The sequence below is a fragment of the Ixodes scapularis genome, unplaced genomic scaffold (assembly GCF_016920785.2).
Source record: "Ixodes scapularis isolate PalLabHiFi unplaced genomic scaffold, ASM1692078v2 PGA_scaffold9__187_contigs__length_104089568, whole genome shotgun sequence".
NCBI lineage: Eukaryota > Metazoa > Arthropoda > Arachnida > Ixodida > Ixodidae > Ixodes > Ixodes scapularis.
In genome coordinates, this window is record NW_024609884.1 from 72,257,028 (window position 1) to 72,282,884 (window position 25,857).

Sequence of the window (25,857 nt, forward strand, 5' to 3'; positions counted from 1 at the left end):
ATGTGGCCGATATTGTTCGTATGCAAAACTAGCTAGCATAAAAAAAGAGATAAATTCAGAAATGGGGACGGCCTATCTGTCTCCTCCCTTGGAAAAGATTTATGTCATTTTATCAATTGAATCTTTGAACACCCGTACTCCGCCTTCGCGTTCGAAGCGCTGTTCACGGAGTAAGGCTAGGCTGCTTAGTGGATTGAGCTTCGCATAATTTCTGATGGGGTCCGGCTTTTACACACAAATATCGTGCCAGCAGCTGACTTTCGCTCAAATAAACATAAACAAAAACCTCTTTAGTCAATATTCACGTTCAAGGGAAATCGAAGAACTCTGTTCGTGTTCCTAGAATTCAAGAACTCAGGAATATGCACGACTGTGATGAAAACTATTATCGGCAACATCAAGCGAAGCCCCCACCTAAACGCCTGAGAGCACGTACAATCCTCTCCACCTGTTATTGCAACGGACATGTCCGCGCGCTTGTTAGGAAGCGTGGGCTACAAACCGTGATGCCAATCGGCTGCTTCCTCACATTTTTAAAATTATCATAATTCTCTGGCATATGGATAAAGCCCGTAAACTTCCGTGATTTTTCTAGAATAGCGTCAAGCCTTCCCGAGATCTTAGATGCTAAACAGCGTTTGAAAAAATCCGGAAGCGGCCGAAACAGATCAAATCCAGCGCACGCTTTTCCGTGTGGACGGATAAAAACGAGCGTATGCCGCATATTACCAGCATCATAGAATATATGTAAGCATTATTAAGCGAGAGCGAGAAAACAAACATTGTATAGTCCAGTTAGGGTCACACCAGTACTCGCGTAAAAGCTCCGGGAAGACGGTTTTATTCGTGTTTCCTTGAGGGGTGCGCGCACGCACGCGCTTACAAAAGACAAAAACATGGGCGCACGGACGCACGCAGATGCAATCAACGCGAAGAGAAACCCTCCCGTGGCAGAATAGCACAGTGGCAAGACGACACTTTCCCCGGCCCCCCACACACAATGACACACACAGACACACACACCGAAAGGAGGAGCCGCCAAGCCGCGCCGCGTAAACGGAACCCCACGGGCGTGCAGGAGGCTCAAACGTCTGCCGCGCACAGACAAAGCCCCCCTAACGTTCGCTAAGCTGCACATGTACTACGCGACGCGGGTACGCACGCCCGCAGTATCGGGGCAGAGGAGCGGAGGCCCGCCAAACTCGTTGGAGTCGCCGCTGAGTCTGTGCCGGTCCAAACATCCCCCCCCCTCCCCCCAATCCCCATCTGGGAAGCGCTGGCGCCGCTTCGTCTGCAATACACAGTCCCCTCCCCATTTTCGATTTCTTAAGCCGCGCACAGTCGCACACGCAAAATGTCACATCCTCTCTCAAAGTCCTCCAAAGCAAACGCCCCCTGCAGTTGCTTCCCCCAAACGTTACCAGACCACCCCTACGAATCTCGTACTAAGCTCTAACAGAAATTCCTTCAAAGTTTCTGCTCCGTCTGCACTCTATACTAACCGCCACAGCATGTTTGTGCGTGTAAGGGCACCAACATGCTGCAGACACTACCAAATGTCAAGTCGGCTATCAGTCCCGAAGAGTACGCACACGCAAGCAAATCCATACGGACATCTCCCGAGTCCTGACTCCTAGTTCACGAACTCAGTCCCCATCACATCACAAATTCAGTTCACGAATTCATTCACCATCACATCACGTATACACCAGAGTCACGAAGTCCTTCACCACTGCATCACGGGTGCTTCAGAGTTCACGAGGTCACTCCCTGTCACATCACGGCTCCTTCCGAGTTCATGAAGTCACTCCCCTTCGCATCACGACTCGTTCCGCGTTCACGAAGTCAGATCCACTTCACATCACGGCTTCTTCCGAGTTCACGGAGTCACGCCTGTTCACATCACGACTCCTTCCGCGTTCACGAAGTCACATCCCCTTCACATCACGGATTCTTTCGCGTTCACGGAGTCACGCCCGTTCACATCACGACTCCTTCCGCGTTCACGAAGTCACATCCCCTTCACATCACGACTTCGTCCGAGTTCACGAAGTCATTCACAGCCCTTCACCATGACGCGGTGAGCGTGAGTGAGTGTGAGTGAGCGAGTTCGTGAGTGACTTCGCCGAGGTATGCCTTCCAGGCAGCGTAGTAACACCTCGTCGCGCGCTCAGCCCAAGTTCAGCGGAAGGCACCGCGAGTGCGTGCTGGAGGCGGAGCTTCGACTGCATTTTTAGCCTGTCACCGAACATGACTCACCCTCTTGGCTCCCCCCCCCCCCCCCCCCCCAACTCTAGCTTCACCTATCGCACTTTAGTATGGAGCGCCTGCTCAAAGACCTCCATATCCCAGTTGCCTTTTCTGTAGAAACGAGCAGCCCGTTCAATCGCCAATGTTCCGTATCACAAATACTCTCGCCCACATTTTACACAATATCTCTTATTCGAAAATTGACAGGTTACGTGCTCCAGAGAATAAAATGACGACCTCAATGCGCATAAAATGGCACCCTCGATATGTACACTAACAGAGCATCAGCAACATACACATTACGTCATACGCATTACCTCCAGCCAAGAGCATTCAAGAGCGATGGTACACAAAAATAAAGCCGTCTTAAGAAAAAAAAAAACCTCCGAGCTTAAACGCGAGAGCATCATCTTTACAGCGTGTTAACATTTCTTAAGTGCCACGGCGTGTTATTGGGTCGCATTTAAATGCGAGCATTTCTTCTATACAGAGCCATTTGGATTCCGTTGTCCCGCCGCCAAACTGTGGGTCTAGTCAAGCAACTCCCTCGAGCCCCGCCCTCCGAGACGCACGTCGAAATAAAAACGTTGGCCACGTGCCCCGTCCGTCCGGGCGAACGCTTTCTCGCAATTTCATCAACACCAACGCGCCCCTTTAAATCCAATATTTTCTGCTCGAAACTTCGTATTGGGCGGGTAATGAACATCAATTAAGAACTATAAGCCCACCAGACTGCACAAAATATGCCATAAAGGAATAAGCGAGGCAGCGACACAGTTTGTAGCGCACGCCGCAAACTGACTGTCGGCGTCCACTCCACACCGTTTGTTTCGGCCGCGGCAGTGTAGTGGCCGAAGCGTGTATACGATTACGAGCAACCTCGCTATAGCTCGAAACAAATGACGAGGCAGTACTTCGCAACTTGCGGCATAGACAAAGCGAATGAACAAAAAGCTTTAGCTCGCAAACCATCGCCTGCCCCTCGGTTATCTTTTTTGCACGCGGCTACGCTACTTCTATAGTGCAGCCGGTGCATAGAATCCGAGCACGGAGTTGCGCTTCCTCACTGCCAGCTGCTTCGTATAGCAGATGGCATTTTGTCATCGCTGTCAAACTCTCGACCAAAAGGAAAAAAGAAAAAAAGGTCCGCCGAACACAAACGTTAGATAACACCGACAGCGGAAAAGCCGCGGGCCCGGGAAATACTGCGTGGCGTCGGGTCGAGTCCTCGCACGAAGAGCAGGTGCTGCACAGGGCCTCGGACGCCTCGCATTTATTTCATAAATAGATTACACCGGCGAAATGAGACTACCCCACTCATTTGGGCGGCGCATAATTGGCGTATCCTCGCGCTGCCCGCAGGAACGCTGCCCAACACACGGGCTGTCGCGTCGCGAAGAAGGAAATGCGTAAAAGTCCATCAAACGCTCGCAAAAAAGCGGCCCCCGTCCAACAGAGGCGACGAAAATGGCGCAGTCGAGGTCAGCTTCGTCTAGCCGACTTGTACTACGAACCGGCCTATTTAACGAACTAATCGTTGATTAGACGGTTTTAACTAAATTGGGCTGCATCTGTGTGCGGTCTCAACAAAAATTGGCAAAAAAAAAAAAAGCGAATATTCTGTTTGAATTTAGTTAGACGACAAACTAATTATTGCTCGTACCATTCCTGCGAGTCTAGGCATAGCGAGAAGTATCAATAAAACTAACAATGGGATTTCGAACTACCGATCCTGTGGACAAGGCAGGTGAGGGTCGGAACGACGCGAGTGGCGAAGGGCTGTTCATTCTTCCCCGATAGAAGACGAAATCGCTAAGCTGTTTTATAATTGAACCAATCGGAGGGATTGGCTTCTATCGGCAATTAGAGCATTTCCCATACCCGCCTAAAGGTTTCTCAATCAATAACTTTAATTTTAGACGGCGAGTGAACCAACTCTCCTTAAATGACATCTTAGTCCAAGGACAAGTAATACCCGTGCCACGCGGGCAACTCGAATGCCATTTACAACGAACGACATTTGAACGATCGGCCAATCAGCGCGCGACACTCCGAGCGTGCACCGGCGTTCCACGCGCGACAGATCGGGAGCCGATTCGTTGATCACACGAATGTCATTCGTTGTAAATGGCATTTGAGTTGCCGGTGTGGCACGGGTATAAGTCGCGGCAGACATAAAAAAGTCCAACAGTGCGCACAAAAATATCTAATCATAGTCACAGTATTCGCAAAATTGACACAGAAAAAGACAAAACAATAATGCACAACACGAAACACGAGCAACAGTTATATATTAAAAAAATATAAACATCTCCAACAAACATTATGTGCCAATTAAATACATTACACATTTTAGGTTTGTCAACATGGTTTAAAAGCGATTGAAAAATGCTGACCATACTCGTTTTCAGCTCAAGAAAAGAAAGTTTCGCGCATTGTTCATACGCCGCGCGAAGTACTTGTTACAGGATTTAATTGTCGGAGGAAGAAGCGAAGCTTTTGGTGTTTGAAACGCATGCGTCTTGATTAGATAACACACATCTAATCTACAATGCCACCTACATATATCTTAATTATCTACATAAAGGCGGAAATTCGTAATGCTACGCGAGGAGCCGGACGTATTTTTACCACGGTTCTTGAGGTGGAAACGAGTATAGATATGGCCACAAATGCGCGTGCCTACAATTTCGGTTTTTTGAAGAAGCAAGAGCAACGAACATTGATAAGAACAAACATATATTTAGATACGAGCCTTGTCGTTCTCATCTAAACACACGACGCTTCAGAGAGTTTTAGTAGACCGTTCCGATACCTCCGATAACGATACGATGCATGTGCAAAGGCGTCGGCGAAGTATTGGGTTTCGTATCGGATTTATCGGAACGATCTACTAAAGCTATCTAATGTCGAACAAACTAAACGTAACACCCTCCCCCTTCCCTAAAAGGATGAGGTGGTGGATCTAAGGGAATAAGGTCACTGAAAATCTGAGTGCGTCCACTTTCATCCTGGACAAGCGAGCGTCAGTGTCCCCGAAACGCCCATCGTGCGTGAGTAGTTCCACTCGACAAGTTACGTTACGACCAGAGTTTCGGAAAGCGACGAATCTAGCGGACCGGTGACCCGACTTCGTCGTGACGATGTCTCTTGTTCCAGCGGCTGACCTTTCTGCGTGCGATGTTGGACGAGGTGACCAGACTCCAGGTGCACCTCTCGTCCCGTAAATCATGCCGAATGGCGAGCATTGTGTAGCCTCGTGAACCGCTGCGTCGGCAGGCGGAAGTTACGGAGGGAAGAAGGATTTCGTTCCAATATCGTTGACTCCTTTTGTCCCCGCGGACAACAGGAGCTGAAACCCACGATCCGGCATTTTTCTGCGTCTGCGGTACCCTAAGCTCTAACATCTCTCAATTAGACAAATAGTCCGAAGTCATGGCATTCCACTCCGGACCACAGCTCTCTCAAGAACTGCACCCCAAAGAAGGACTAGCTCATATTGTACGCGATAGTACATCAGTTGGCCGGGTTACGAAACGTCTTAGACCTATGTTACGTAGCTTTCTTGTGGGCTTTCGTTGCACGAAGTCACTGCGGTGTCTTTCAGATGGAAACTGGCGTTCGCAAGCCTAAAGGCTGGTTGACACATCTGCGTCGACCGCGTTGTGCTGCGTTGTGTCGTGCAGCAAAGCGCCTCCCCATTGGCTCGTCGTACGCGTCGCCACAGCAACAGCTCGGCGCAAGCTGTCTTAACGATGCGCAAGTGGTTGTAGTCGCACTCGAACGCAACTGTGTGAACGAGCTTTAAGGCGCGTTCACGCTGGCGACTAGCGACAGTCGCGAGAGCGACACGCGACCACCGACGTTCACACTGCCGGCGATCGGCGAGTCGCTTCACCGGCCGTGTTCCGAATATTACCCGAATAGATTCGAGTTACTCCAGCAGGTCGTGTCACGTGACAACACAGATCTAGAAAAACGCTGGAGGGAGTATCGAACGCCAAGGCAAAACACCCTTAAGAACGAGTAAAATTTGGAACACAGCCTCGGAAGCTCTCGGGAGCCGCCGTCGATTCCGTGTACCCCGCTTGGGTTCGCCGGTCGCTGCTTTGCCATTATTGTTGTCTCACAGCCACACATGCGTCGTCGCTGCCATATGAAAAAGACTCGTTATGTTGACCCGAGTTCTCCGGAACCGTACAAACAAGCGCAATCGCTACATCGGCGTGCGGTCGCTCGATTTGCTGCCAGGCCGACTTCTTTTTCGGGCGCTCGTTCAAATCGGGGTGCTCCGTTCCTAAAGCAATGGGCATTTTTTTTAATAGCGCCGACCAGAGCCGCCGCAGAGACCTTCGTGGCTCTGTATCTACGGAATGCTACGGAATTCGAGGTGTTAGTTTATCACTCATTGAATCATATCTACGGTACCGGAATCAGTACGTTCAGATCAACTCATACACATCATCCACGCAGCAAATTTATTCAGGAGTGCCCCAGGGAAGTATTTTAGGACCCCTTTTGTTTATCGTGTACGTTAATGACATCATAAAAATTGAAGCCGCTGTTAAATTCATAATGTACGCTGATGATACAAGCATATTTTTCACTGACACTCGAGAAGATGTGCTTGCATCTAAGGCGAACGTTTTTTTTAGAAAAGCTAAAGACGTGGATAGATTCTAACTCTCTTGTAATTAATACCGCGAAAACAAAGGCTGTATTGTTTCAATGTCCAGGATCGCGTGTCAGATTGACAAATGATCTACTTTTCGGATCATGCCAAATTGACTGTGTTGAAAATGTCAAGACTCTTGGTGTTATTTTTTCAGAACACATGTGCTGGAATAACCAGGTAACACATATCCATAAAAAACTTTGTAAGGTTGTTGGCATATTTAATAGGTACAAACATACGCTCCCAGTTCATATTAAAAAGTTAATTTATGACTCCCTCTTTCAATCTGTAATTTGCTACGCTCATGTAGTATGGGGTACGACCACTATGCGAAATGTCAATAAGCTGCGACTGTTGCAGAAAAAGGCGCTTAGAGCTATCGAAAATGTTCCTCGAGATTATCATACCCTTCCCCTGTTTTTGAAACATCAGGTCGTCGACATTTCCTACTTGTATCCCTGGAGACTAATTTACATGTATCAACGATCAGTAAAACAAAACATCAAAGTTATTTTAAATCTTGGAAACCTGGTGAGAAACGAAGTAACATATTCATTACGTGACCCTCCTCATTGGCGTGTTCCCCCTTCCAGGACCAATTTTGGATTGTAGAGATTTAACTACAGATTGGCGGTTATGTTAAATAAGCTGGCATCCCGAGATATTGACATACGCTCCATAAACTATCAGACAATTCAAAGAATATTATAATATCGAACTGTTTTTCTTGTGTTTCTTCTTCTGTGGTTATTGTATAAGAGTTGTATATTTAGAATTTCTGTAACCTAGCTGTGCCCCCATCACTGCTGCTTGGTTTTGGGGGGCGCTGGACTTTGTCAAGCCGCGAGTACGCAGCTTTTTTCCAGCCCCCTAGTCCCAAATGTAATTGTTTGTGACTTAATAAACTGATTGATTGATTGATTGATTGTATCCACGGCCGCTACCGCGAACCGAGGCGTTGAATGGACATGTTGGTTGCTGTTTCTCCTACAGAAGTTCGGCGTGCCGGATGCAAACAAACGCGAGGCGCACCGCACGTCACTCCCGAGGCGCCGCTGATTGGTTCAGCCGCCGAGCGACTCGGCGAAAAGTCGCAAAATTCGGTCTGGAAGCGACTGCCCCAAACCTGTCACTCTCGCAACTTGCGCCTGACGCTTTTGCGACAAACGTTGTCGCGCGACAGCTGCGACTTGTCGGTGTGAACGAGCTGCAAGATTGGACGTCGTCGCCCGCCCCCTCCCCCCCCCCCCCTCTCCCCATACACGACATTTAATAACAGGACAATCGGACGTTAGCTCTAGTTACACCGTACTTTTCCTTAGAAAAAATAATCCATTTCTGTAATCTCTAACGAACTTTTTAATTGAGAAATCTTTTTGTGTGAGTGTGTTTTCGAGATATCTGCGTGAGCCGTCTTCGCAGACTACCGGCAACGACAAAGTCATGGGCTCAACCGTGCTTCGTGTGCTGCATGGTAACTAAAGGCTGGGTCACACAGTTGCGACGGTGGCGTTCACAACAACCGAGACGACCAGAACACCGGAACAACCCTGACTCGCATCGCTTGCTGCGATGTGCACGGCGAACATTTGTCCTTGTGATTTGGTCGCTGCTGTCGTGTCGGTTGCTGCGAACGCAACCGACACAAAGGTAATGTGAATGGGTAGTTAATGTCGCTTGCGACCGACCAGTCATATAGATGGAGAACCATGTAACAATAAGCGGGTGCATCTTTTCGACTCGTGATTGCTTCTCGCATCCAGTCCTTGTATCCGTTGCCGCCCGGAGCTTAAAGAGACAAAGGGCGGTAGCCTCCCCCCCCCCCCCCCTTTCCCCTTTCCTTCAATCCGCCCCTGAACCGACGTAACGCCAAACAACCTAATCGCAGAATAAAACCAGCCCACAAGGATTTGTGTCAAAAACAGGTCGACAAATCCCCAGGTCGCTAAACTCAAAACACCGAGGTAAAAAAGAAAAAAAAAAAAAAAAAAAACATGATAATAATAATTGAAAAAGAAAAACGATTGACCAATTGCAGTTCGACAGAAAAAAAACAAAGTGAACTCAATGGCAAGCGAGCCGGAACACGCGATCAAGCGAAAGAAACAAACGAACTGGGAATCAGCTCCCACCGGCGACAGCAAAGTGTTTAATCGGTCAATGCCTCTACACTCAACAACGATAAACAAATGCGACAAGAGAGAAAAAAAATCAGGTGAGCCTTTATCGCCGGAGCCGCTACACTACGAATCACGCTCCAGATATCACGCAAGTTCAAACCGAGAGGCAGATGACTGCCCGTGCAAAAAGACACCTGCTTCGTGTTCTTTTTTTTTTTTTTCTTTGCACTTGAATTCTTGGGAGCGAGCAAAAGTGCTTGCCCAGCATCTGTGTGCAGGCGGAAGCTTGCCCCGTAGCAGTCACGTTTTCGGTTGCCACCTCTCGTTTAAAATGTACCGTATTAAATAAACCAATAAAGACATATTATTCATATAAAAAGGAGTGTATGTTTTTGAAAACTCCAGATAACCTGTTCTGGTTCCCGATATGTGTCATTGAGAAATGTAAACTCCCTAAACATACGTGAAAAAAAAAAAAAAAAAGACGAAAGAAAGGGAGGCAGAAGTCTATTGATTTGAACGGCATCAGCTGGCGCCCGAGAAAGCAGAGGCGGACAACAAACAGCCGCCCGTGTACCAATGCTACTGCGGCGGTCGTCTGAGAGAGTAGCATGCCCCACGTGCGCATCGAGACAGCGACGGCGGCACAGAGCTGCGTCTACCCGCGCCGCTTCGCAGACACCGGCGGGAAACGCCCTAGTCCGGCGATCGATCGGGCGCTGGGCCGCCCGTGCGTGTTGCCGCCGACTGCAGAGCTGGAGGAGAACCCGACCAGCTTTCCAATCCGCTGCAGCCAACTCGGAAAGTTTCCGGTGTTGACGTTCGGAAACCAGGCTCGAAGCGCTCACGGTTAGCTGGGTCTTCGAAAGCCCGCACCACGAGCGTAGACTAAAAAAAGCTACGCAAAGACATGTTTCGATTATGATGAGGATGTGCGGTTTTTGGCGCAAGGGCAGCTATTGGGCAAAAAAGCGCCAGTGGGTGACTAAAAATGCGTGTCTGTTTACGACAAAACCTTGCATGAGGTTGAAATAGAGAAGGGATAAAGATCATCTTCTTTCAAATAAAAAATCCACGCGTGCTTTTGAAGTTGCGAGCAATCAGTTGGTTTCCAGCCAAAAGAACATTGGGTCAATGGAATGTGTTGCAAGCGTAGAAGAGGAATTTTAGACGATCTGGATGAGCATCGTACCGGCGTGCGGTCGCGTACCACTACTGCGTGGTGCACGTTAAAGACGCCGGGCTAGCGGTTGTACCGCACTGGCTAAATTGCTCATCTACAGCGAGTGACTCGTCGCAACTTTGAAATGGCTGACCAACTACACGAAGTATTAATATCCACACAACCCCAATTATTATTAGGAATTCTAGAACCGAGACTGAAGGAGGAATGAATGGGACAAATATAGAGAGAGACGCCAGACGCTGCAAGCGTGGATACAGGACGGATCTCGTAGTTGCTCTCATATTGTCCAGGCTATAGGGTGCCTTCATGTATCCTTTCCTTAGGTTGATGACAACTGACCGCACTATTCCAAAAGCTTGTTGTTGTTGTTGTTGTTGTTTTGAGCGCGTGAAAAACCATTTTTAGGCGTTAGCTCTCGGCGTTGTCTGTGCTACGGCGGCAGTTTGTTTTGGATCAATTTATTGCTTCGTATTTTCTTTGTGAGCGCGTGCATCGGGTACAACAAAAAAATGTCATCACCCTAAACGGAAGCTAGAGCCCGGGCGCCACCGGTCGAGATCTGGATGGCCACGGTGCAATTTGCCGTCGGTCAACTAGCGGGTGACACAACCGCGAGGTTGGAACCGGCTTGCAACCTGCGGGTCGACACCAGTTGGGAGCCGACAAATGGGCTCTCAAGGAAGCCCGGCACGTGCCCTTATTAAAGGAAGATTCCGCTCTTCCGTCAAATGCTTTCCGCGTTATCCACCAATCCCCGGTGCCAATCACCGTGTCACCCTAAACGTCGGACTCGGCCCCCCGCAACGTATTTGCTCACCATCGACACTTTGCAGTCCTGTTCCCGAGGTCCTGAGCGGGACACGCAGACGCTGCCGTCGAGGGGCCGAACCAGGCAAACCCGTTCTGCGACACTGCCTCGGTCAGCGAATGCTCGATTATTGCGCTCCACTCCACAAGGAGGCACGCAACGACTTCGGAGCAGAAGCCAGCGTTCCGACGTTTACGCATTCACAGCCCAGCGTGCTACCTGCGAGCACGTGCACGTTGGTCGCTTCGGGAAGCGAGCAAAGCACGCGTCATATGCACCAACGCTGAAACTGGCCGCGACAAGAGGCACCTTCTCTAAAGTACACGGTCGCGCTTATCGGACATTTTGCTTAGTGACGGGCCTTGGTCCAAACCGGTGGCAGAACCGTTCGCCGGGCGACAGTCCGCGGCAGGACAACTGAGAGCGTGGACAGCCAGGACAGCACGAACACCGCACTCTGCTTCACCGTAAGTCAGGACGCACACGGTGTACGAAGTCGTTGAGGCCAAACAGTCAGCGCCACGTCACGGCGTTGGTTGTCTTTCTGCGCGCGTGCAACCACCGGTTCAACCAATCAAGCACAGCGCACGCGCTGTGACCGAAATCAAGCTTTTAGTAAGCCTGTCCGCGTTTTAGTATTACTTCGTAACCTTTGACTGCGCTCTAAACCAGCGGCGAATCGACGTACAGTAGCGCAGAACAATTCAACAACTGTCGAGCAGATCCAACTACATATGCTTCATCCGGCGTGCCTAAGTTTGTACGCACAGTTTAGTTTCTCATCGGTCTCATATTCTGTTGGATCACGACTGCTATGTCTGCGTCTTTGCGACCGATCCGGTGACCTTCGCGGAAACCTCATTTCAAAATACTGCAACCTTTCCCAATAATCAGAGACGCAGGGAGCGGCGGGTCCCGACCACCCAATGACCACTCCGCAGCCATTGAGATTTGCGGCAGTCGCCGATCACGGCGCCGAACAACCAATCGCGAAGCGAGAAACGTCAAGATGGTGAGCCACGCCCCGCACTTCTCGTCAGCGATAAGTACACGGACATCATTTCAAACTCAAATACAAATGTGACGTGGTCTGGCGAAACTTCTCTCCAACGCTTTGGGAGAGATTGATACCTGACTGGCGGCGTAGCTGGCCGCCAATCTAGCCAGCACCGCTTGCAGTCTGGCAACCTGAAAATGCGCCGGATTTTCGAACCCCTTTCGAATGAGAGTTCTATGAGACACACATAGATGGCAGTGAGACGCCATCGCAACTGACAGCGTTTCTCGTCAATGTAGGCGTCTTCCACTCGGTACCTGAATCAGCTCCTCAAACTTAAATTTCTGCAACGATCTCCAAAATATTAAGATTGTTGCGCCTTATTCTTGCCTAAAAATAACATTTCGACACCGCCATCACCGTGAAACTTGAGCACCGTGACCAGCGCCGTCAAGTAGAGGCACGGCCAACCGCTCCATTGCCTTTTTTTCGCTAGGATTGTTTTGTTCGACAGCAAACGAAAACATTTGTAAGTTCCGTCCTTGGACATCAATAAAGAATGACCGGTACCTGCATACAGTGATCAACTACGGGCTTAATAAATTTTCAGTGTACCAGAAACCTTTTTTTTTTTTTTTTAGCGATCTGTAATCGTAAATTTGGAGCGACTTACCCATAGTGGATTGGGCAAACGAAAATGCCCCCTTTAAAGGGATACTACAACAAAATTTCGGCGCTCATTTTTTGGTCTATATTTGTTCAAAAAAGCAGTATCACATGAAACATACCAATATCTTGTTAAAAAAGTCTCGAAAAGGAATTTTAAAACGAATTAAACGATTAGCAAAGAGCACCTGGTGGATGTCGCTAATGCCTCGTTTGTAATGCTCGTCTAGGAACCTTGACAGCTAGTGACGGAGGTTGTCTCGTCTCCGGCCACGACGAGAGAAGGGGGTAAGGAGGAACTCCCCTCTTTCCGAGAATCCCTTTTGTGTGTCGCAGAAGTCGCTATTCTCCCCCTAGAAGATTATAGAAGATTAACCCGTCACTCAAAATTCGTACAAAAGCAGCCGCTTCGGTGGCTAGAACGACTAGGTCATCCTCTCGACGTCAGCCTCGCCGTAGCTTTGCTCGTCTTGAGACGACCTACGTCACGATTGCGTTGGATGTCACGTGCTCTAAGCTGGGCCTTCTCCGAGCGCTTGCCAGAGTGGGCCGTTTATAACGAAAAATACAGCCACCAGGATCAAAATACAAACGTGCGATTGTCATTTACGGATATTGTGGATCATATTCAACCTATTTTTGAACATGACGGGAATATTTCAGATTTCGTTGAAGTATCCCTTTAAGGACAGTGGCCCATCTAGTGGCAACCTTTTCACCCTGTACAAACTTTGCCGGAAGTTTTATTGAAAGACGCTGGGTCATCCTCATACACGACGAGGATCGTTAATCGCCGGTCTTTTCTACACCGCTCATCCCTTCATTTTCACGACTGGTACTAAAAGCTCAACATGGATTTTGGTCTTCAAAGAGTGGTTGTGTTGCCCACGAGGTTTTGCGGCGAAGCAGTTCAAAGCTGCCGATTGGGTTTTGTGTTCTACTTCTACTAAAAAAAAAAACAGACTACGCCGGCGTCTCCGCCCTTTAAAAAAAATAAAAAATAAAAAAAAAAAAACAATTGCGCGGAACTTGTTTTTGCCATAAAAACTGTTTTTTTTTTTCTCTTGCTTTTACGTTGATTAATTTTACAAGTACGACCTATGACGAAGTGGCCTCTACGAGCCGCTCTGCAGCGAAGGGCCTTTTGTCTAACGATCCGTAATCAGTGCCAAAACGCACGGCACAGCCTACAAAATTCATTGTAATAAAACCCGAGACGTCGTGTTGCGTTCGTCCCCTTCTGTGTTCCTAAGTCTCGGGATATTTATTCCCATGAATCACCACCACCAGCTAGCTTTTCCTTTTTAAATATTGTTGCAACCAGCGCTTAAAGCCTCCCGTAAGTTGAGGGGGGTCCCTACAAGAAGGTGGGGTGGGGGGGGGGGGGGGGGGGGGGGGTTCTGACGAGATGTACTAGAGATGCACACAAAATAAACCCCACTGCTGCCCCTACCCACGCTGTACCTGCAACCCTCATATTGCAAATCCCCAAATGTCACATCCCTGAAAACAAGTTATTTGATGGCAAGATATGATTTCGCTTTCACTAATGCTGGGGCTGTGGAGGAGGGTCTCAGACCATCCTTCAAAATCAGTGGGGGGTCCGAGACCCCCTGAAACCCCCCAGACTAAGCCCTGGTTGTAGCCTACAAGATCGCAGCAGGTCCCGGTGACTGTATATTACTGAAGTAATCACCAGGAGACGAACCCCTGATATTAGACACCACGCGCAGTTCTTTAGCTGTGAGCACACATCACTCGGGACATACTGTGCAGAACAAGTATCACTGAATTTCAGCGCGTTTCGTTCGTTCATCTAAGGTCAGTACCACTTGGATTCCAACTTGGCAGCGCATAGGTCAGATAATATTCCATATTGTTCCGTCTCGTTGAGCTTGGCGTACGACAAACGATTCTGTGTCAACACATCCAATGTGTCAAATGTCCAAGACTCATCCTCTTGACCACTTGGTGTACTGACTCGTGCACCCGAATTGCTGTTGCCTTTGCATCCAATGAAATGTTGCTCCGTTTCTTTTCAAAATCTGTACTCTCTTCTAGCGTACCCATAGGCTGCCAGTGGCGTGGCATGACTCGGTATTCTAAATGTACACAGCAGGAAAAGTACCAGTGCGCGCAAAATCAAGATGTACATCATGGAATGCGACACCCTGACACGTATTGATTCACTGAACCTTCTGATCAGGAACAAGCTGGAACCCGGTGCATTTCGTCTTCGTTACGAGTAAACGAGAAAGAAAGATGTTATCGGGTCATAAACAGGGGGCACATTCATTCGGTTGTTGGGATGCCCCCCTCCCACACTGTGATTAACAGAGGGGCGAAACGTATTCGAGACGAGCGAGCGAGCGACCGTCAACGCACTGCGGCACGGGATGAGCCCAAGCAGCTTTCCCTGGACAAAAGGAAAAGAGAAAACGAGGGAGGGGAAACTCGCGACTTGTGCAGAGTCAAAAGCAAAGAAAAACGGCAATGGAGATTAAGCGAGGGATTCAAGCGCCGCATTGCGTACGCCGAGCCCCGGTGCCTCGGCAGCGGAGCCTCCCATTCACGCTATCTGGCCCTCCGGGTCCCTGGCCCAAGCCGACCCAACTCCTACGCACACACAAAATAACCCCGAAACGGACAGGAAACCAGAGAGAAAGAAATGTTGAAAGACCCCCCCCCCCCCCCCCCCCCCCTTCTCCTCTCCCCAAGTCCCAAAGCAAGCGAGCACACAACACGCCACAAATATAGCTGCACAAAAGAAGAAGCCGGCAATGACAGAAACACTTGCTTCTTTGCCCTCGCCCCTCTTCCGAGGAGGGGGAAGCGAAGAAAGAAGGAAAAGCGCGGCTTCTTTGGGAGCAACGCTTCTTTGCGGCCCCCTGCGAGCAAGCCAGGCAGCGCAAAAGGAAAAGCCCAGAACCACCAATCAAAAAGGGGACGGGAAGAGGACCCGCCGCGGCAGAAAAGCAAAAGAAGGACGAAGCAGAAGGGCAACAAAAGGGAGGGAGCAGTCTCTCCCCTCCACCGGCGCGAATTCCCAAAGAAGCCAGCAGCGCGGGTAGAAACAGTGCTCCCCTCCGGAGGGACGCCCCGATCGAAGCAGGGGAGCAGCATCCAGGTCGTTGCCATGGAGACGCTTCGAAGCGCCAGGCAACAGGGGCCGAGCACAAAAGCCCGCCCGGCCACGGACAAAGGCGAAGTGCACGCGGTCCCCCCGCGCTCCAAACGAACACGCGCAAAAAGGAGTTTGAAGTGCGATCTCGCCAGAGAGGGCCCCTCCTCATTTGCTCCCCCCCGCGAGAGCCCGTCTGCTGCGCGCCTTCGTGTAATACCGCGGCCGCAGCACCTTTGGCCGGGTGCTTCTTGCACGAGGAGCTCGGCGGCACCCGAAGGGGAAGCAGAGCGTGACGACTCGTGCGCCTCGCTTTCGGCCCTTCCGTTCGCTCGACGCCGACTCGACACCGCTCAAAATTCTTCGCAATCTCTCTGCTGAGCTTTGTGCGGAGAGAGAACCGAAGGCGTCACGCGGATTTCGAAGGGGCCACCGTGACGACATGGCGCTACGCCGAAAGTATTCGGAGGGCCGCCGGCACCCTCGCTTCCCCGGTCCGTACAACCAGGATCCAGCCGAGCAGCGCGCTGCAACATGCGGAGGTCATCTCGATCACGCGCCGTTTCATCATCGTGCGCGCCTGACACAAAAATAACCGACGGGCGTCGAAACCGGTTAGCTAAACAAACAGCGAGGGGAACAATCCCGATGCACGTTTCGATTTCGCGCGTCCGAAAAGTGAAACAAACAATGGGATGGAGCTCTCGATTCAATATCCACGCTACGCGGGCGTCGTTAGCAGTCCGTTGCAATCACTGCTGCACGCTAGTAGACATCCATTATGCACTAAGCTCCCGTCTCGCTCCGCTCGCCGTGGGAGGAGGAGGTGGCGCGTCTTCCCTCGCTTCCGTCGTCGCCAGACACGCTTTTCGCGGAACGACGCCGCTCAAGACCGGGAAAAGAGCGAAAGAAAAACAAAGAGGCAGCCTCGTGGCGTGCCAGCGCGTCTCTCTCTATTCGAAACTACTTTCGAACGCGGAGCGAGCGCGGCGGAACACCGGCCAAGTTTCCGGGGCATGGACGAACAACAATCCAGGAACGATTACCGGCCTTTCAATGGAACGCTGTGGCTACGAAGACCAGAAGAAAAAAAAAAATAAGGAACACGAAATCCCCCCCGGCAGAAAGAGCGCATTGCCGGCGTGGGCCATCATCGCTACGCTTGATGACTCGGCCAAAGAAAATGAAGCCGCGTCTGGGAAGTAAACTGGACCAGCGAATCGCCGTCTGCCCGAGAGCGAAGAGCATGACGCGCTGACGTCTGCGAGGGGTTTCCGGCGAGTTTTATTGCCAGCCCACCTGGACGAGCTACGTGCACGACGAGACGCTTGACCACAAACACTAGCTAGAGCAGACGAGTGTTTTTGCAGCTTGCACGAGCCACCGGGTAAACACCTCGAGCAGCGAAAGTCGGCCAAACCGCCAATCTCACCGCTGCAAATGTTCTGTCATCCACACTTTCCCAGGCAATCACTTCCACCGTCCACCGCAGTGCAAAAATCGAGAAACCCGCGAAGCACCAAAAACACCCGATGATGGTGAGTACGCGGGCACCAAAAACACCCGATGATGGTGGGTACGCGGACAACTAAAGTTATCAAATGGAACACGAGGTAAAAAATATATATATATATATATATATATATCAATAATAAATAAATAAATAAATAGACACGCTGGAGTTTTTTTTTTTTTTTTTTTTTCCTTGAAGATTAGAATTTCTGCTTTCAGTTGTAGACTCGTGGTGGTCGAGTGTTCAATGTCGCCAGCGTGTCTTTCAGAAGCGCCCCTTTCGATTTCGAATGAAAAACACACGAGAACGACGTGGTTGACGGTTGCTGTGGTGATACTGGTAGTTATATTCCTCGTAGCTGGGCGATGCGTTTCTGCCTAGGAGCGCAAGTTCGTCTGCTTCTGTTGCAGGGGTTATGGTGACGTCAGAACGTCGACCTCTGGTTGAGTCTAATTGAAGAACGGTGGGTATCTACCTCAAAGGAAGCTGCCTTGAGGTCTACCCACTATTCTTCAATCAGAGCTCGGCGTTCTGACGTTACCACAACCCCTGCAACACAAGCAGACCAACTTGCGCTCCGCATTCTGTGCTACATGGCAAAAGCAACGCCAAGGCGATGAAGCACAGCACGCGGTGACCGTCCAGATGGAGGTATAAGTGTCGGCTCCAAATAACGCAGTCGGAAGTAGTCCATTATACTGCAAGTCCAGAATTGTTTTCCTTATTTTCTCGACGGCTTCCACGAGCAGCGGCATTCGCCTCACTCCTGCTATGTGCGGTGTGGGAAAGGTACAGGGAAACGACTGAGCCGATTTCGCTGCGTTATCAGTAGCTCCGTCAGCGGCGATACTGCATGTGACCTAGAAACCGTTGGAACTACGATGGTGTGCGGAGGTTGTGCGGAGCGATGAATGAGCGAGTAAATATCACTCACCCGATGTTTGTCAAAAAGACTCGATCGCCTGAAGAGCGGACTTGCAGTCAGCAAACATTGTCCAGAATTGGGCCCGTTCATTTTCGATCTGACGGAGGGCCTCTCGTATGAAATTCGAAGGCAGCGGATGATGGTTTGTGTCCGAGTTGCACTCCACGAGAAAAATTCCACTTTTCTCGTGGAGCAGCTACTGTCTAACCAAGTGGCGAGGTCGAACCATCGCTGAAGATATGGACGGTGCTTAGGTACTGCACCATACGTAGGATTCATTCACGCCAGGCACGTGCAAATGGACCGCAGGATCAGGCCACGCGCTCGCGCCAGCAGATTCGACAGCGTTATTAGCGGCGAGATGTTTCGGTGGCGCCCTCCTATGGTTCCCCCTTGTGACGTCATTACCTTGCGAACAACAAGTTCGATGGTGTTTGTAAATAGCATGGTGGAAGCCTGAAATGATTGCGCTCTCAAAGCAACACAGCCAACACCGTCGAAATTAAAGTTCTTTCATTCCTCTTATATCCGTCGATGGTATACCCTTTCCGACGTCATAGTCAGCTTTTGGGCCAATCGTGGAAGGCCGACCACAGCGACGCTTTCGGTCGCGCACGTCGCCAATGCTGTTATACACTAAGTATCAAACGGAGTATCGGGACTTCAGCAAAACAGGGATACCTAGCGGAAAAACATCGAACATAACGGAACAGGTCCTTTCGGGATTCCTGCTCGTCGCACGCGCATTCCGTGATTACATGTTGCCGGTGGTTGGCGCGATCAAACAGTAGTCCCGGTGGTTCTGCAGTCACTGTTGTATCAGCGTCGCGCCAAGGTCAGTCCGAACCCAAGGTCACCGGCACCGCAGTCCTTCCACCGCTTCCCCGAAGAGGGTCAAGCCTCCGGAAGCTCCCTTACGCCAACACACCACCGCAGGTTTGAAACGCATAGCGAATGAAACGTTGTGCGTTGAGCTGGCACATGGCAAGGCGAACGAACGGCCTGCTCTAGACCGCCATATTTTCCCATAGTCGCTGGAGTCGCGAATGTCCTTTTCACACTAATGACTCGCTGCTATCCACGAGTGAGGACAATGTTCAAGTTTCCAAGTACACACACGCTAAAAAACATAACTATGCGGAGCGTAAGTTCGTCGGCTTCTTGTGCAGGGGTTGCGATAATGTCAGAACGCCGAGCTCTTATTGGCTGAGTGAAAAAAAAAAAAAAAAAATAGTGGGTAGACCCCAAGGCGTCAAAGCCTTGAGGTCTACCCACTACCCTTTCAACCAAAGCCAATCAGGAGTCTGCGTCGTTCTGACGTCATCGCAACTCGTGCACAAAAAGCAGACCGACTTGCATTCCGCCTAAAAATCCCTCGAGAGGGGGAACAAGGGGGACAAAGGACAAACACAAATAAATCTCCAAGCACAGCTAAGTGACTGGTGCGCGACTGAAAAAAAAATCCGCCTGGTATCGAACCAGGGACCTCTCCATTTCCAGCGGAGCTCTCTACCAGCCGAGTTAACCACTATTTAGACGTAAGTAGAGCAAACGGCTGCCACCGGTTTAACACCAACAAAACTGAACGGCCCGATTTTGATGGCAAACAAGGCTACAACTAGCAATTAAAAACGCCTCAAACTTTTTTTTTTTTTTTTTTTTTTTTTTTAAATTTGAGGTGCGAAGACCGAACAAAGTGGTTCGAAAGGTTCGATAATTTTCAAACTTCCCAACTATCACACGCCAAAAAAAATAAAAATAAAAAAAAGCATTCTTTTCTTTTTTTTTTTTGTTAAGAAGTAGGATTATTTTGAATCTGTCACGCTAATACATTCACAATGTTCGCACTTTCGAACCTGCGAAGTTTAAAAGTTGAACAAAGTTCCAACGAACTTTACCCCAAAGGTTATGGGCAACCTGGCGGCACAAAACGTTCGACCAGGTTGCCCGCATGTGGAACCATCTCTGACCATCTCCACCGCCAGGCGATCAGCTGTAATCGACCAGGCAAGCGTGCTGCCTCGCTGATAAAAGGCCGGTGCGTCGTGTGGGTCGTGGCAGGCGCGACGAGGACACCCAATAAATTACTACGTGTTTTTGAACTAGGGCCGTTGGTGCAAAGCTGCGCTCTGATAGGAAAATCGAAGCCTAGAAAAGCGTCCAAACTAGGCCTCTTATTCGGAACGTCGTTAAAATGATGCACGAGGTCTTTCTGGAATTGGTTGATTTAGTGGTTTGCGATGATGTCCAGCAAGTTTCTGATTAAAACAATGGTTTTCTATTCTTCAATATTTAAAAAAAAAAAAATTAATAAAGAATGACTTAATTTTTGCGAACTATATTTTTTTTCCTAAATAGCAAAAGTCGAACAGACTTCCTTTTCTGCGATGCGTAGTTTTTTGCAAAAGCGAATTGGCCGGAGTTTCGTAAAACAGCCTGTGCAATTATTTTACCTTCTTCACCTCCACGAACTAAATATGACCAGATAGCTTTCATTTCCGGCCAATTCGCTTTACTATGCATATATCTGTTTGATGGCATGGTGCTTAGCGGGCAGTTTTCTCTAGCCATTCAAATTTAATGGAAATCTTGCTCTGGGATGCAAAAAAAAAAAAAAAAAATTTGTCCTATGCAACTAAGGAATTTTTTTTTTCATCTTTACAATTGCTAATCTAATAATATATAGATGTTATGTAATTTACCTAAAAAAAAAAACAAAAAAAAAAACGGGTTATCCTGCATGTTCACCTAAGTTCATACTCAATTGTTCGATCCGAAGAGCGCAAACGGCGCACGGCCACGAACGCAATTCGGACTGGTGATTCATTTATGTTAACTCCATTTTATGAATACCCTCCCTGTCACGTGACACTTCAGCGATTATTGTAATAAAGAAAACACCGTCCTGGCAGATCATGAAGGCTGACTAGCCACGGTCTGTGCTTTGAGGCGACCCAATAAAGCCCAAGTGCTTCATTTTAGGCAGGGGTCATGTTTCGGGGTACGGCCTGATATTGCGAGCGAGACACATCAGGAAATAGGTCACGGTAAAGTGGACTTTTTGCAACATTTGTCATTTTTGAGCCCACCAAGAACGCTGTGGAGAAGCCAGCATCCCATAGCCGCAGGTTGAGAGTTAAGCCGAAATGTGACTCAATGAACTGGTTGTCCCAAGAACGCAAAAAGAAAAGGTCAACCAATATTTATAATTATATCCAGTTATTTTTGTATTTTAAGGGGGAATCTTCTCAAAAAGTGAAGAAAATAAATACTGGCTCTTTGGAGAATATCGTCCTCCACTCAATTAGCTCCGAATTATCGATTTTTTACAAGCTCAGATAAAAAAAAAAGGCTTATAAATTAGTTGTCTTAAAGATACAAAAAAGGGTGAACCAATATTTGGTTCACCCAACAAAAACAAAGGTGTTTTTTTTTTTAAGATAATTGATTTTCAATACCTCGAAATTTTATATTTTTAACAAGTTTGGAGGAGGATAATGTTAGTCTCATAACGGTAACCTACACAAACGATATATCACCAAAGAGGCCATGCTTAAAGCTACATACGGATAGCTGTTTCGCGTCGTAATTCTTAACAGCTCTTTTTCTACAGCATTCTGAAATTGAGGTCTGCGCAACAAGTGTGCGATTTTGTAAAAATAAAAAAAAGTTCCTTTCTACAAAAAAATAAAAATAAAAGAAGACAGTCTGAATTGCTTTTGATACATATAGGTCTATAAAAGAATAAAGAAAAGGAATTCAACATTCTGTAACAAACGACCAAAGTATCGAAAATAACAAATCAAGTTTCTGACGGGTCCCACAAGATGGCACTTTAAATGCTTTTCTATAAAACTAACGGGTACTTTTTCTTTTTTTTACGCAAGTTTTTTTTATTGTAGGATTTGACCCATCACACGCATTTATTTCGGAAAAAAAAAAAAAAGTCTAAAGGCTTCACCCAGAAGTTGACTACCAATGCAACCACCAACAGGCTTTCACGCTTCAAAATGTCTAGCTTTGGGAGCTTTCGTTTCGCGTTTAGGGCGTTGTTTGATTGCTAGTGGACGCTGGTGCAAGCTCCCATAGTTATTTCGAAGAGCGAACTGACCACGGGCCCGTGGTCAAGCCCTCCGCCCGCACCGTACCTAAATGTGTGCAAAATGGGGAAACGCTAATACGCATCCGTGTTCAAACGACAAAACCAAGTGCAGCGTAAAAATAAATAAATAAATAAACGGCGACAAAATGGCCTTTTTGACGAACCGCCCTTCGACGACTTTTCTACTGCGAATTCGTCTGTTCCGACGAGCGAGCTGGCCTAAATCCAGCGGTACAGACAGTACAGACCAGGGAAACAATCAGGTAAGGCATCTGGTTAGCGCAGTTTCAGCGCAGAACGACGGCCTACTGGCGAGTGGTTTGCACAGGCGAGGGTGCAAATCGGGGCAACCCCAGGCAGAGCGGACTCACCAGCGCCGGGACGGCAGAGTCGCCCGAGTTCCGGACGTGCCACGCTAGGGTCTCCTCGACGAGAAACACCGAGAAGCGGTCCTCGTACACGCGGATCCACTCGCGGCGCTTCCAGTCCAAGCTGTCAAACTCCACCAGCACCTGCGAACCAAGCGGACTCGGTCACCTCTCGGAACCCCAACCGAGCTGACGGCACAAAAACGCAGATCGGGACGTGCAAAACGCCCACTCTCCACCATTAAAAATGCACGCACGCTGAGGCTATATCGCCAGATTACACCAGCAACCACGACACACAGAAACACCAAGAGAATGCGACTGATTTTCATTCGTAACACGCACTGTACCTCAAGAAACGCGGACGAAGGTGACAAGTACATGGATCATGTGCAGTTATGAGTGGCACACGGCCCACGCGTAAAATTAGCCCCAGTGTGCCATTTTTTTTTTTTCTAACTTTGGTTTGGGCTGGTTGGTTATACCATCTTTTTTTTTTTTTTTTTTCGAGTGCATCAGCCAAGCCGTCATCGCAGAGTTTCCACATCAATCGACATTACCGGTGCAGCGCGAATTTTGTTCGGAACGGCGTTGCTAGGACTTTGCTGGATACAGAGCGCGGCACAGTTAGCACGCGGACCCCGGCTGTCTACCTGGTTCCACAAGGACTGAGGCAATCGTTGAATATACCAGCCAGGTGGAATGTCTACCTCTGGGAATCGAACGGGTGGCACTCAGTTGGTCGAACGACGTTCTAGCGAGCGCCGAATTTTCATCGAAGGACACTTTAGCGAATGGTCGGCCGCCGCGAAACGGTGTTTACGAGTGGGTCAGGTGGGTTCACATTTTTGTAATGAGCCGGCCGCCGACTGTCGCCACGAAGGCGGCGTGAACGCAGAGGGGCCGGTGGGTTAACACACGCCCCAGTGATTCGCTAAAACGTCCTTCACCCATGTGATATGGACCAGAATCGAACTTAGGCGTTAACATTTGAAGTAGGTAGGCACTACAGGGGGTATTCCAAGGACGCCACATTTAAGGGCGCTGTTTAGAACGCATGCTCAGAACGAGCTCACATAAGCAGGATGCTAAGACAGGCAATTCGGTGGCGTGGAATGCACGTTGCAAAAGAACTGCGGAAGTTCGAGGTCAGCACGTGCTCAGCAGTTGCGCACACAGCTATGGCCGCCAGTGAATATCTTTACGGAGAGGATCAAAACGGATCAGTTCACCGTCCTCTAGCGTGAGCTTCACTGCCTTCCATAACGCTTCGGCGCCTAATGAGCCTCGAGCGTGCTCGCGCAACCTAAGCACGATGGAAGGTGACGAGCACGTGCTCGTCCTGTTAGCGACACTTTAAATGAGAAGAAATAGAAACGCGTGCCGGGCAGTGTAGACCCACCTAATATGAGCGACAAACACTCGCTCTCACTTTCCTATGACTGCGGACGATCGCCATTAGCTATCGATTGGTCGTTTAGAGACCTAAACTTGGAGCTCCAGCACTATAGTTTCGGTAGGAATCACTTCATCGAACGATGTTTTATCGACAGATTGTTTCATCGACAAATTGTTCCATGGACAGCTGACCTTAGCTTTTTTTCTGTAATAAGCTGCACCAGACTGTCGCCGCGAAGCGGCGTGTACGGGTGGTTCAGGTGGGTTAACAAGTTTGTGTAATGAGCCGCCGCAGACTTTTGCCGGCGAAGCGGTGTAAACAGGGGGGTGGGGGGGGGGGGGGGGGGGGGGGGATGTTAACACTCACCGCAGTGATACACGCGCGACTAAGTCTCCTTACAACGTGCAATTCGAGTAACGAGTGCCTATGGAACGTTAGTGTCCATGACACGTGTCTCCATGAAAATTTTCCCACGAAACGTAACTCCACGAAACGAGTTCGCCGAAACGACAGGGAGTTATAGTTTGGACTAGAGTGCCTCTAAAGAACGTGGCAGCTCTAGGGGCGCCAAAAAGCATAGCGAGCTGCTCACGCTCGTATATATCGCTCGTGGTAGTAGGCGACGCGCTCACGCTAGACCCAGTGGCTGAGAGGGTGCATACCCAGGGGTGAGACAGGTGAAACCGATTTTGGAGCAATTTTTGGAGCAGAAAAATCTGGATTTTGGAGCCGCTTAGGAGCACAAAATTCTCGTTTTGGAGCAGCAGTTTATGCATTTCGGAGCAACTTCGAAACAGAAAAGTCTACAGTACTGGTGCCAAAGCGAAACTTTTTAAAGCAGTGATTCGAGAGCATCAACACGGAAGCACGGTACACTACAACCCGACATCGATCGGACGCTCGTAGAAAGCATGTGCAGGTAGAAAAAGCTTCACGCAAAAGCGAGACACAAGGAACATAGTCAATTGGTAGAAAAACGATGAGCAGCAGATGCACGCTAAATACGGTGTGCGACCGATTCCTTCGATTGTTCACGCAATCGAAGCACGTGTGTGATAACCGACAGTACTCACGCCGACGGCGCCGTCCATTTCGCCGAGAAGATTACGGACACAAATGATGAATTACACAATGGAGGCGCTCAATAGCACTTTTAGGAAAAGGTTTCCTCTCAGACAAAAGAAATACTTAGGTTTGCTCATCTTGATAGCCTGTGCGTCGTACCTCCCGCGGCCAGACAGGGAGACCGCGTGAGAACGCACCTGTAGCATGCAGTCACAAATGACAGCGGAAAGTAGAAGGAAAATCGGGAAAAGACCACGTATCATAGGTATAGAATGGTATACAGCTGAAATCTTCGAATCCGGCGGTTGCTTGCGCCACCCTGTACCTGTGCCGTGTACTTTACTACGACGAGATTGAATGTTGCCAACCAAGCTCTCGTTCCCCGCTAAATCTAGCGTCACCGCAAACCTTTTTTTTTTCTTTTTTTTTACTTTGTGAGTTATTTTGGCGCAGTGTGGCGCAATTTCGACCGATTTCGCGTTTTTGGCGCAACTAGGCGCAGAAAATTGGGTTTGTATCAAAATGGCGCAATTGGCGCAGATGTCACACGCATACACAAATGTAAGGCCACGGAAAGAGTTAAACGCGCCAATCCTAAAGTCTACTTTGCATTATTCTGCTTAATTTCTCAGTACGGCGAGGGTGACAAGAAACAGGCAACG

General features: G+C 49.0%; 1 protein-coding gene across 7 annotated transcripts in view; it reads right to left on the minus strand.

Moving 5' to 3' along the window:
- Positions 1-25,857, minus strand: part of LOC8053731 (lysine-specific demethylase 3A) — a 335,808-nt gene that overhangs the window by 225,195 nt on the left and 84,756 nt on the right. For all 7 annotated transcript variants that reach the window (XM_040216827.3, XM_040503279.2, XM_040216828.3 and 4 more), the window contains exon 2: positions 22,735-22,875. In XM_040216827.3, the coding sequence (XP_040072761.1) occupies positions 22,735-22,875 (141 nt within the window). The remainder of the gene's footprint in view (positions 1-22,734; positions 22,876-25,857) is intronic.